The sequence below is a fragment of the Agelaius phoeniceus genome, chromosome Z (genome assembly GCF_051311805.1).
Source record: "Agelaius phoeniceus isolate bAgePho1 chromosome Z, bAgePho1.hap1, whole genome shotgun sequence".
Classification (NCBI taxonomy): domain Eukaryota; kingdom Metazoa; phylum Chordata; class Aves; order Passeriformes; family Icteridae; genus Agelaius; species Agelaius phoeniceus.
The window spans coordinates 81,277,781-81,290,471 of record NC_135303.1 but is presented as its reverse complement, the minus strand read 5'-3'; the positions used below and the strand labels follow the sequence as shown (position 1 = coordinate 81,290,471).

The window sequence follows — 12,691 nt, the reverse complement described above, 5'->3', positions numbered from 1 at the left end:
CAAGGCCAAAAAGTGAAATAAAAGATCAAATACTTCTAAATACTTCCTTTAAAGAAGGAAGTTGTACTTCACTACAGTCAGTCATCTCACCATTAACATACATGAGAGGTCATCTTCCTCTTACTGAAAGAATCACAGTAATGATTGGATAATGGATCATTCTGATGATCTGGTGATCATCAACAGTAAGTCATATTCTACCATTATCAACTTGTTGCAACAAAATAAAAATCCTATGTAATTCTAAAAATCACTTATGTAATCTTCTTGATATTAAAGTATTCTTAATTTACATTTAATTCAAAAAGGTGGAAACTTCACAGAAAACCTGAGAATATGAAAGATGAGAAAGCTACATAAAAAAGCAAACTGCAACACAGATCACTCTTGTAGTATTTGAATTAACACATCAACTCTACTTTGCCAGATTCTAAAAAATTAGTGCACGAACACTTTACAGTCAATGTGTGATTTTCAAAAACACAATAATACATATTTAGACTGAAGGTATGTCTCAATTTATAGTGTAAAACCTGTTTGTAGTATCACATTAATGTAGTTACATTGAAAAATGTACTGAATACTGAGCCAGATAGATATCCTCTATGATCACAGTTAAGGCCATAAATACTTCATAGTTAACACTTCAAGCCATAAATACTTCGTACTGTAAGTTTTGCCAAGTAAGACTTGAAAATCTTAGATTAAAAAAATTCACATGCATATCAAGTTTTAACAATTGAGGGTAACCCCTTAAAAAGTACCTATGACTAAGCGTGATTTCAGCAGAATGCAACCTAGAGATTTTTTTAGTTTGATTCCCATAGCTTTCATGGGGAAACCATACAAAGAGCACTTTATTTTGAATATAGGTAAGTTCCAGTAACTCATGTATGTGAAAACAGAAAGCAAACAAAAACTAAGAACTGAGACTATTTTCTCCCTTGCTGCTTAAGAAAGCTATGAATGTATGAAACCGGCTCACTAATATGGAAAAAAACACACATGCTCTCTTTCATGGCAGTCAGCAAAGAAAGTCTCAAAACTATTCCTCTCCCTACATCACTCAGGTAAAAAACTCATATACAAAAATACCTACAAACTAGAAATCAGTGGAAAAGACAGTGTATTCAAGGTAGGATCTAGAAATCGCTAGAACTTCAGATAAACAGGAAACCAAGTATCAGGATTACTTTGGCACACACACGAGCTTCTGAAAAAACTGAGTAAAATTTAAATGCCTACTGTGATTGTACAGATTTCTCTTCTGCAGATGTGCACAGATGTTGTAAATTAAAGGACTTTTTTTTTTTCATTTTGGTATTCTTAAGTACAGATAAAGGTGGCAGGAAATAAGCAGTTTGGTGTTCCAGTCAGCTTGAAGAGCAGCTCCAAAATGAACCACTTTCCAAAATGTGGTCTTATAATCTTATTTCTAACCAAGACACTGAGATTATACCTGTACAAAAGCCATTCTTATATCCTCACCTAGGAATTATGTTAATTATTCCCAATGCGTGATCGTATATGGCAGCTTTGTAAACAGCAATTTTTAGTGCTAAAACTTCTAAAAAATGGGTTTCATAGATGAAATGTTAAAAGCCTTCCAGGATAGAAAGAGAAAACGGAAGGACCATTCCAAAGGATAACTACAAGGCTGACCTGAAAATTAATTACATACAGTTTTTGATAAACAAATTATTCTTTAAATGCGTTATAGCAATACAAAATCTAGTGTACTGCATAAACTTCCTCAAAGATCAATTATGAAAATAGTATTAAATATTATTAGTTAAGACTACGCAAGGTACCAAGGCATATTAAAAAAACAACTCTTAAAAAAATTCTTGTCTATTCATAGAGAGAAAGTATTTAATTTAGTCCTCCATTTAAATGTACAGTTATATCCTCAGCTCCCAGGGAGAAGAGATGTTGATGACAAGAATCACAGCAATAAGTCTTGATACATATCTTTGTGAATTACAAACTTACTCGCAGTTCCCCCACCTCCTGCCCCTCAAAAAAATCCCACCAGAATGTCATCTCTTTGCAAGATATACAACTGTAACTATTGCGTATTATCCTGACTAAAACCAAACTTGAATTATAGTCTCTTGAAATTTTTATCATGGTCACTTAACACACAAATATAAATTATTCTGGAATCCAGTTAAATTCAGCAAGAACTTCCTTTAAACTTTCAAAAGCTCAGATGTTTAAAAGAAAAAGAAAAAATAAAGGAGACAAAATACACAGAGGGTCAAAATGCTGGAGGCTGGGGAACATTCCATAACTGTGTGACTACGCATTTGTTTGCCCTGTTGTTCTGCTCTCTTCTCTGCAACAATTATAAACTACTGCCAAGGTTGGAGTGACCCAGTACAACTGTTCTTATGGTCAAGAGCCAGTAAAAGCCTTTCCCAGATTTACAAAATTGCTTATGTCAGTACACAAATCAAATTAGTACTTCCCAGAACATCAACAATAAATTTGAAGGGTGAATATAAATTTATTGTAATGGTTTAGAAAATTATCTTCAGTTCCTCCAATCCATTTTCTTCTTTTCTGCCACCACTCCTAGAAGCAGAAATATCAGGATGGTCATAATTTTCAGTTGTTTTAACAAAACACTGTGTCTTTCTGACATCTTGCAACCAGTATTTGGAGAGTGGACCAGGCAAATCTGCTTTCAAAACCACCTAAGAATTTTGATCACATATTTCTCTGAATATTAACAAACTGACATATGATTTTATTCTGAGACTACTTTCTCAATAAGCATTCTGATTCTTCTCTCCATCATTTCTGTACGTTCAAGAACCTGAAAGCATAAATGTTACATGGCTCTTACCAATAAACTCAAAGCAGTCAGAAGCAGCCACTGTCCCCAGAAATATCCTGTTAGACAAGGCATCATGTAAGAAGTCCATCAACATTACCAGATGTAGGATTACCCAGTTTTCCAACCAAGAAATGAAGGGCAATTTGCATGACATGGAAACACCAAAGCAGTAACACACTCAAATTCAAACATTAATACAGGGACACAACTAGAAACTGCAATTCACAAATAGCACTGACTGAAGCAGGAAACATTTAAACTGCAGCAAATGTCATGTGTTAGCTTCCCCATCCTAAAATGCTATATAACCAGAAGATTTCAAAACAGTGCTGACTGATGATATTTGCAGGCTTCATTCCCTCATACTAAGAATAGGACGTGTACTTGTGTCACACAGGTAATACAGTCACGTTGCTGTGACCATTCAAGACTTCGACTCTTTCTCCTGAAAAAGCACAGGAAGTGTCAGTCATATTTACAGATTTCACAAGATCTAAATACAATTCTCTGAAGACAGAAGACACCTAATCTATTGGTCAATCTCAACTTAGAAAAATCTATCCAGCTGAAGTAACAGGCTAAGCTAAAAATTGAGCTGCAAATGCCACATTTATAGAAACAGCAAGATTTTTTCTATTTCATTTTTTTGTACTTCATGAAAAAAACCCAGAAGTCTACCCGTGACACACACATATGGTTTGCATAAAGAAGGAGATGAACACATTCTAAATTCTCTAGATATGAGGTTGCTCAAACTGAATTCTGACTTCACTGATGCTCAGGAGGTAACAAAGGAATAAGATTACTTACAGATTTAATAATTTGTTTTTAAATAAGCAATTTCTAGGCAACAGGTCTTCTTGATAGTCCTCCATTTTTATGAAGTAATTATTTTTAAATATATGTATTTATTTATAGTCTATGTACACTTCAAGCAGGAAACCAATCTTCTATGCAGCTAAAAAAAAACCAAACAAAATCCCTGTGTTGTTCACCACACACTTTCACATGAAGAGATTAATTTAGTAATTCCTTGTTACTCTTACAATTACTGTGTATTTTTCCATAAGTCAAGGCCATATTGTTTTGCTTTAAACACCTTAACTCTAAGTATAAATATCTCCTACCAATCATTCTGTAGTCCCCAAATCAACAGAAGTAGTTAATGTCACAATGAACACTTATGCAAATAGGAGACAGAGATGTACTTACTTCATGTCAGCCAAACGACTGCTAACTCACAGGAGCCCTCTCAAAGATGGCAAGTAACAGTCATCTTTACCTTTTGCAACCCTTTTTCTCTCTTGGACTTAAATGGTTACTGAAACTATAATTTATAAACAGCATGAAATTATGTTCTGTAACCATTTTTCCAATTGAAACAGAAGTAAAAACTTTCATTTTGCATCTCAGACAAACACAATTCTACTAAACAAGCAAATAAATAAATAAATAAATAAACTTAAAACTGTATTTCTGAAATGTTGCAGGAGCAACCAGCTGAGTCAATTTTCAGATGTACCCAAACCCATAGCAGTAGACAGTATTTGAACTAAAATGAGCTTAGAAAAGTCTAGGGAAGAACAAAACCAGTACAATTAGGAAAAAAAATCTCCCCTTCTAAGAAAATGCTCATAAAGGGTATCAGGGTTAATTTTTTAATGAACAACATTGATTCAAAGGCTATTGCTGCTCAGGCAGAATTCAGGTGAAGAGATTTCCCCATTATATTTATTTACGCAAACTTTATGCAGGCCACTAGTGACAGCTAGAAAGCTTTCAAGTATGTCCTAGTAAAATTCAGTAACATAACTAAAAAATATAACTAAGTATTTTTTGTTTGCTTTTTGGGATTGGATTTTGTGTTTGGTTTGGGGTTTTTTTACTACATTGTCTCATTTATGCATCTTTACCAGTGTTCCTCCTTTACATCAGATGCAAAGATATGATGAATGCACATTTCACTAATCATGTTCTGAAGTTTTGCTTCCAAAATTTTCCATCTCCACACCAGATGACAGGCAAATGAAAAAAAATACCATTTCTGCAACATATACAAATATACCAACATTACAGATTCTGAAACTAGAACAGATACATTTTATTGTCACAGTTACAAGTGTTCCAGTTAAAAAATTGACCAATACCAGCCAGAACCTCTGTAGTACTGTTACGTCACCTACCCTTCTGTAACAGAACTATGCACAGGAGCACTGCTCAGTGTGTGAATTCACCTGCACTACTGTGCAAGCATCTGCCTGCCTGCATGCAGGTAAAACACTTCAAAAGAAAAGCAGACTTCTTACTTTACCTGATCTTTTGTGTAGTTATCTAAGCCTCAAAGACACATGTTCTTGTCTTAGTTGCAAGAAGGTAGTTAGTATTAAAAGTAGATGACTTATGCCATTTACTGTTTGAAAAAAAGAAATCTCAGAATGAGTTTCTGTTAGTATAAAAATTAAGAAAGACTTACATGATTTTTCAGTACATTCTCCCAAGTCATTTGTCATTTCAACATCACTTCTTAAGCTGTCCTGTAAAGCTCTTGAGCAATGCTCCTTTCTGCAGTTTCAGAGTTTGTATGGATATTAAGAGTAGGAAAACTGCAATTTAAAGTATGGCTATTTCACTTCCTCCTACTTTAAAGAAAAGTAACTGTACCTGATGTTAACATCTCTTCTATGTTATTAGGGTAAAACTTCTGAGATTGCCAGGTAACTCGTAAAGTAGCAATGAAGGTCATCAGCCTGGGCAAGCGATGCATTTCTTTATGGACAGGAGATGGCTGACACAGCTTCCTTGCTGACTGTATTTATGATGAGGGGTGAGTTCCTTTAGACAGTATCTACACTGGATAGGCTCTAACAGAAAAAAATGCTGAAACTAAGCACTGCTCTAACCTCTAAGTGGGCGATGCTGGGAAGCAACAAAACAACCATGAGTAACATTTATGACAAAGATTCAAATATATCAAGAAGGCAGCAGGAGAGTTTGACGCTTCAGCACTCAGGGAGGAAGGAAGTATGTTGAAGAAAGTCGTGAAAACACAGCATTGCTTAAACATCTACGAAGATGTTTGGATCAGTATAGTGATCCCAATCACAGAATAATCTCTTGTAATAGAAAGTACAAGATCTTAGAACAGTTGTTTTATTCTCTGACCACAACAGCTAGAACAAAGAACCCACACACAAAAACAAATTTAGAGGTGCTGTACTCAAAAACTTTAAAGATAGACATAAGTGAGGATCTTCAAAGACATGGTAGTACCCAATTCTTACAGAAATCTTAACAACAGACAAACAAGTCATAAGATTTTAAAGTGGTCTTTGCTGAAATTTTTCTTTCATTAAAAATGTGGTTCTTGTTTTGAAGAAATGGAAAGTGGAAATATTGTAAGCACACCATCTTAGTAGTTCTGAGAATACTTAAGATTATAAAAGCAAGTGCTTAGGAAGCAAAGCCAAAGGTACAAAAGTGTTATTAATCTAACTGGGACAATGCACTATACAATTCCGAAACAACAGTCAACTAAGGCACAAGTGCAAGCACAAGTGCACACAGGACAGTTAAGTGTATGACTTAATTCTGAAGTGCATGTATTCAGCACTTTAACTCTCTTACTTTTAAAACCTATTGAAAGCTTAGACATTGCCAGAAAAGTTAGCAGGCCACCATCATCGATCACTTTCCCTTTGCTCCTCCTATATAATAAAAAACTCCAACATACAAAAATAATGCAGCATTAACATTTCTCAGTCAGCAAAGAGGTCTCTCCAACTGTTTTTGCCCCATTGTTGCATACTTGGTGCCTCAGGAGACTGAATAAAAAATGTTACTAATTATCTTCTTATGACTGTTACAGTTTCTGTTACAGATTCACAAACAAGGGAGCAAAAAAACACCTATTGCTCTGCTTGACCTGCTCAAGCACAACATCCTGCTATAGCTACCCATGAAAATGATGGCATACTGCAAAGTGAGGGTGAAAGGTGCCCACACATTTTGATTATCTGACTATTTAAAAAACACTGTTTCTATGGTGTGGCGGAGCCCCACTTCTCCAGGATTTCAGGCCAGGCTACATTTCCCACAAGCACAGGAAGAACCACCTAAAGGCTTTCTGCAACAGACTTGCCATTAGCAAGGAAGAACTGCCTCTGAGCCATCAAAAATATGCACCAGCTGCCATCTCTGCAGTGGTTTCCCTACTGCCACGCTGCAAGCAATACAAAAGGGTTATTTTCTGCTTCCCCCACTACTCAAGATTTCAGTATCAGATGTGTGCTCTTTTCCTCCCTGCTTCTTCCACACTGATGAAGAAAGCTGGAAACAGTATGGTCATCAAATCTCAAGCTGATTTTGGAAACAAAATTCATCCAGCCTTCTTTAACTATCCCACAAATAACCCTTAAAAATGCCTGACATTTCTGTGGGCTGTAAACTGCAAATAGCATCCCGAGATGTTTGCCCTGCATGCAATGCATTATGATATACCATGCAGGAACATGGACTCAAATACTACATGGTTTAAAATTATGGAAGCACAGTAAGAAAAGTAACACCGCTTAGACCTCATGAAGTTAAATGGAACTCCTTTATGTTTTATTATTACCTACGTGACAGGAAAAAATGAAGACAAAAAAGGGAAGAGTATTTTCTCAGATAATACTAGTCAATTTTGTGATACCAGTCTCAGGGAGAAAAAAAAAAAAAACAACTAGTTTTCTCAGCTGCTGCTTTGTTCATGTATGTCCTGTGTTAGTTAGAAGATTCAACATCTACAAAATCTCTACAAATAGAATTGGTTGTACAAGAAAAGGTGATAAACCAAAGTAGAATCTTGTAATTCATGTTTTTGAATAATAACTTAAAGTACTAATGCTTGAGATAGGTACGTTTCAGTTGTTTAAAAAGGACACTATCAGCAAGTGAAGACTGCTACCCTCAGAAAGGAGGAAATTAACACATACACACACAGACAGCACTCTACTCAACTTCAGTAAGCAGCTGGCACCCCTGCACCAGTAAGCAAACAAGCTCTGAAAAGTTCCTAATAGCCAGGGCAATCTCTGAGCTACAGGATTCCAAGAAAACAGGGATCCCTTGAAGGAAGATGAGCCTGAGGACAGATAATGAACCATGAGACTGCTCTCAACTAGCCAAGTTCCAAACCACTTAGGCCTTCAAGATCCAAGGACAACAGCCAAAATTCCAACAAAGGAAGAGGTATTGGTCACCTAGCAATATAAGGTGACTCAGTTCCAGTGGTGAGCAAAGAATCACAGAATGGCTTGGGCTGAGAAGGACCTGTCAAGGTCACATAGTCCAACCTCCCTGTAAAACTTAGGAGCACATTAAGTGTGGATTACACACGCCTTTAACAGTGCCCAGAGCTCTAGGAGGTGTATGTGCTTCTGTGATTCAACTTCAAATGCCTGTATAACAGTCAGAAACAAAGAAGAGGTGCACAATGTTTGTATTATGTTATATACACAACCATGGCCAAAGTCAGTGGAAAAACTCCTACCAAATGCACTAATCTGGTTGATACCTCCAATTGTCATTTCTGGCCTTCGGAAGTTACAAGCTTGATTTCAGTAGTCTAATTAAACCAATCTCTCTCATCCCACTGCTAATTCCTTCCAGATGACTGCAGTGGGAGTTGTACTGGTGGTGAGTCTGTCCTCTTTTTCCTTTTCTGTTCTATTCTGAGGAGGTAATATAACACAAGGTCTGAACATGAGTGTTCTAAATCCCAATTATTAATTGCGATTTTGTAATCAACAGAATACATGACATACGATTTAACTAGACAAAAGCAATGAGTCTACCCCATATCTGCACCATTTTTTCTTACTATACCAACATTATACACACAAATGTTTATCCTGGGGACAATTTTTCCAGAGTTGATCAACCCTTCAGCAAAGTGGTTTTCTTAAAAAAAGATCCATCTGAATTCCCTTAGAAGATGGGCAGGGCTTAGTGACTCAGGAACAAAATAAATACAAAAAAACTCAAAACCAACCAACCAAATGACAAAAATCCAAACAAAAAAAAAAACAACCCCAACCAAACAAAAGAACACACAAAGAACCTCCAAAGAACCAACTCTGCCCCCCAAAAAAGTAAAAAAAAAAACCACAGAAAAAGCAAACCACATACTTATTCACATTATCATCTTCAACCAGGCTAATAAGTGTAAACAGAAAGCTCACACATACCTACACAAACACACAAAATGCAGCACCCACCACCATGTAAAATGGCTTTCATAAACATAATGTATCATTTTTTAAAAGGCAAAGTAACAAGAAGCTCCAAAAAGTAAACCTAGTATAGCAGCCATAGCAAAAATTTGTAAAAAGCTTGGTGTCTTCTGCGAAAACATGAGCAACTTCAACTACAGGACCAGAGAAAAGAGCAAACCAAACACATACAGAGAAATGCAGAGCACTCTGCAAGCAGCAAGGCAGTCCTCACGCCTTACTGCTCAAAAAGCCATGAAGAAGCAGAACTCAGAGCAGCACAAACTCCAGTGCTCTTCCCACATCTATTATTTGTTTTGAAATTCTTTGTACCACTACTGGCCTCTTGCATGGAAAGTGCAGTCACAGGTATGGACGAGTATAGCCTACTTACCTGTAGGCTAAGTCATGCCATTACTAACAGGAAACTACTCAAAATAAGGCAGTGCCAATATAATTTCTTGTGTTTGTAACAAAGAGGCCCCTGTAACTAGAAGCATATGGCTGAGGCTCTGTTTATGGTGATTCTCTACTTTGCCCAAATCAGATATTTCACATTAATCAACACAAAGTTCAGTGGTACCAGGAAACAAAAAACATTAGAACATTCTTTTAAGCTAATGCAAACGTGAGCCCTGTGGAAAACTATGTGATCTGCACAACACAGTGAATCAAAACATTGTGCTATTAGCACCAAATTAGGGTAACAAAATATTTAAAATAATTGCTTACATAACTATTGTAACAGCTGGAAAAACAAATACTTGTTGTGTTTACCATGGAAGTCAAGTTATCATCTAGCTCAGTTAATGTCTTGCTGAGAGTTTTAAGCTTCATACTTTTGTTTCCTCTTTAAAATGCAGTTAATATCTACACAGATATATGGTGCTATATGGTTACTGATCAGTCAGCTGCAGTCTAACAAAAAAACCCAAAACCGTTGGGTTTTTAACATCTAAATTTAAAGTAGCTTCTTATTAAATTTCCCCAATGATTTACTATTTTGGTAATAGAAGATATATTGACACAGTGCAAAATACCTTTTCTAATTAAAAAAAAAAAGAAAACACATATTAAAAATGTGGTTTGGAATTAACAGGCAGCTGAAAACAACTCATGGTAAGAATCAATATCACAATTGAAGATTTCAAACACATCACATCTCTAAATTACCACTCCAGCATTTAAATTTTGTGTATTGTACTTTCACCTCAAAATACTTCAGTATGCTACAGAACATTAAAAAAAAAAATTAGACCCATTCTTTAAAATCCCAATTCTGCAAATTTCATAAACACGCAACATTGCTTCCAGTAATAACTTTGTCATGTGCTTAAACTGTTAAGGACTTCATTCCACATTTTGCTGATGAAAGCTTCACATGTTTTAATTTTTAAAGACAGCTTTTCTCTAAAGCAATCATGTCTACTGGGAGATAAAAATGAGAAGAGTCTGTTTCTTTAAACTGAGAAAACCCCAGCAGTTTTCCCGGTTATTAAAACACACTTGTAAATATCATATGTATACACAGAGATAACTTGCAGCCCACAATAAAATTGCTCAATAAAATAATTCTAAACACAGCTTACTTTGTGGGAAAAGAGAATTAGAGAAAGTATAATGCAGTATCAACAATTCCAAGATGAAAACAGTACTTCTACTGCTGGTATTTTTACTTCCTTTCCATTTCACAGGCCACTTTTATCTCATTGATTCTGTCATTTCCCTGCCTACTTCCCCATAAAATGGATCTATTCAGCATAATAGTCATCCTGGATCTCCTTCCTGAAGCAGAACAGTTACACACCAGCATCAACTTCATTCCCTACCCAGACCAGGATCCTCTGTCCCATGAAATATCACCACTTCTACAGCAGTAACATTCCAGTTTGCTTTTTGAATTTTACCAGTCTCTTTGGGAGGGTCTAACCCTTACTTCAGTATCAGCTAGGCAAGATGACATTTTGTACCATATACATGTGGGTAGGGAACGAGTATCTGTTCGTCTGAGGCAAAACTTCTTCGTGTGTACCAGATATCAGCGTTGCTTCCTTCCTCTTAACCACCCACCCCCCCAACCCCAGACACAGATCTGAGAGCAATGGAGAATGTTTGGAGCAATTTAGCGAGCAAAGGGGGCATGAGTGGCCGCTGGTCTGGGAGCAAGAGTTTCACGGCAAACGGGGTGGCCAGCTGGCCTAGGGCACGTAGGGATACACGAAGAAGGGATGGAGTCAGGAGCAGCCGCCGCTGCTGAGGTGCTGCTCGGAGGCGCACAGCACGATCGGCCCGAGGCTCGGCCATTGAGCCCAACCGCGTCTGCGAGCAACAGGGGCTTCAAGGGCAGCCCCAGCGGCGGCCGAGCAGCCTCAGCGCGCACGCCGGGGAGCCCCGCGGCCCCGCAGCTGCCCGGGCACGGCCCCACGGTGCCCGAGGAGCGGCTCCCACCCGCGGGCGGCTCCGCTCAGCCCCCGGCGGCGGCCCCGGGCCCCGCGCCCGCCCCACGGCACCACCAGGCCGCTCCGCTCCGCCGCGCCCCCCGCCCGCCTCGGGCGCAGCGAGGCTCGGGCGGCCCTCCCCCGCCCCGCCCGTACCTCGGCTGAGATCGAGGGACACGTTCTCCTCGCCGCTGTCGTTCCGACCTGCAGGGACGGGGGGAGAGAAGCGCGTTAGACGGGCGGGGAGGAAGAAGCCGGGGACAGGGAAGAGAAAGGGATGAGGGGAGCGGGGGGCGCCGGCGGGCACCGTGGCGGTGGCGCGGCGGCGGCGCGGCCCGTGGGACGCTCCTCACCTCGGATGCGGAGGTGCCTCAGCGAGCGGGCGCGGAGCGTCGCCGCCATCTTTGCGGCCCCGCAGCCACAACACCGGAAACCTCGCCCGCTCTCGCGAGGGGAGGCGCGCGGAGCCGCCGACGCGGAGGGCGCCCCCCCCCCCCCCGGCACCTCCCCCCTCACGGCGGGGGCGGGGCGGGCGCGGCCGCGGCCTGGCAACAACAATCGCTCCTTTTTCCTTTTTTTCTGTTTTTGTTTGTTTGTTTGTTTGTTTGTGGTTTTGTTTTTGCTGTATTTTTGTTTGATTCTTTGTTTCCTTGTTTGTTTCTTTCTTTCGGGGTTTGCCCGCCCGGTTTCTCGGCCTTGTGATGAGGTGGTAATTCACGTGGGTGCGGCGTGACCGTGGGCTTTGTACGCCGGATGTTTTCTGCTTTTTTAAAGCGTGAAGTAATTAAAAACAGGAAAAAAGGAACAGCTTTTCGTCGCTTGTTTGGTTTGTGCGCAGCGGGTCTCACTTTAAGCTCAAGTGCTGATCTGCTTACTGCTTTTACAGTTGTGAAACTTAGTTAATAAAATAAATGCAATTAAAAAAAATAAAAACAAACAAGAAACCCCAGTGTGATAAAGAAGTTCCACGGCCAGAAAGCCTTCACTGACATACTGACTCCTCTTTAGGGAGAAGTTTAAACTAGCTAATAGCCCCCCACATCACGCCCTGATGTTACGGATAGCCATGAACAAATCCTTGCACTCTGACATCCCAAATTCTCTAAACCAAATCCAGCAAATAATTATAAAGTTGAAGTGTGTTAATAGCCAGCTGTATA

The 12,691-nt window shown here is 39.1% G+C and overlaps 1 protein-coding gene across 2 annotated transcripts in view; it reads right to left on the bottom strand.

Moving 5' to 3' along the window:
• Positions 1-12,016, bottom strand: part of RICTOR (RPTOR independent companion of MTOR complex 2) — a 73,815-nt gene extending 61,799 nt beyond the window's left edge. For both annotated transcript variants that reach the window (XM_054652679.2, XM_054652680.2), the window contains exons 1-2: positions 11,885-12,016; positions 11,688-11,735 (exon numbers count right to left, since the gene is read on the bottom strand). In XM_054652679.2, the coding sequence (XP_054508654.1) occupies positions 11,688-11,735; positions 11,885-11,933 (97 nt within the window). In that variant the 5' untranslated portion in view covers positions 11,934-12,016. The remainder of the gene's footprint in view (positions 1-11,687; positions 11,736-11,884) is intronic.
• Between the last annotated feature and the right edge of the window lie 675 nt (positions 12,017-12,691).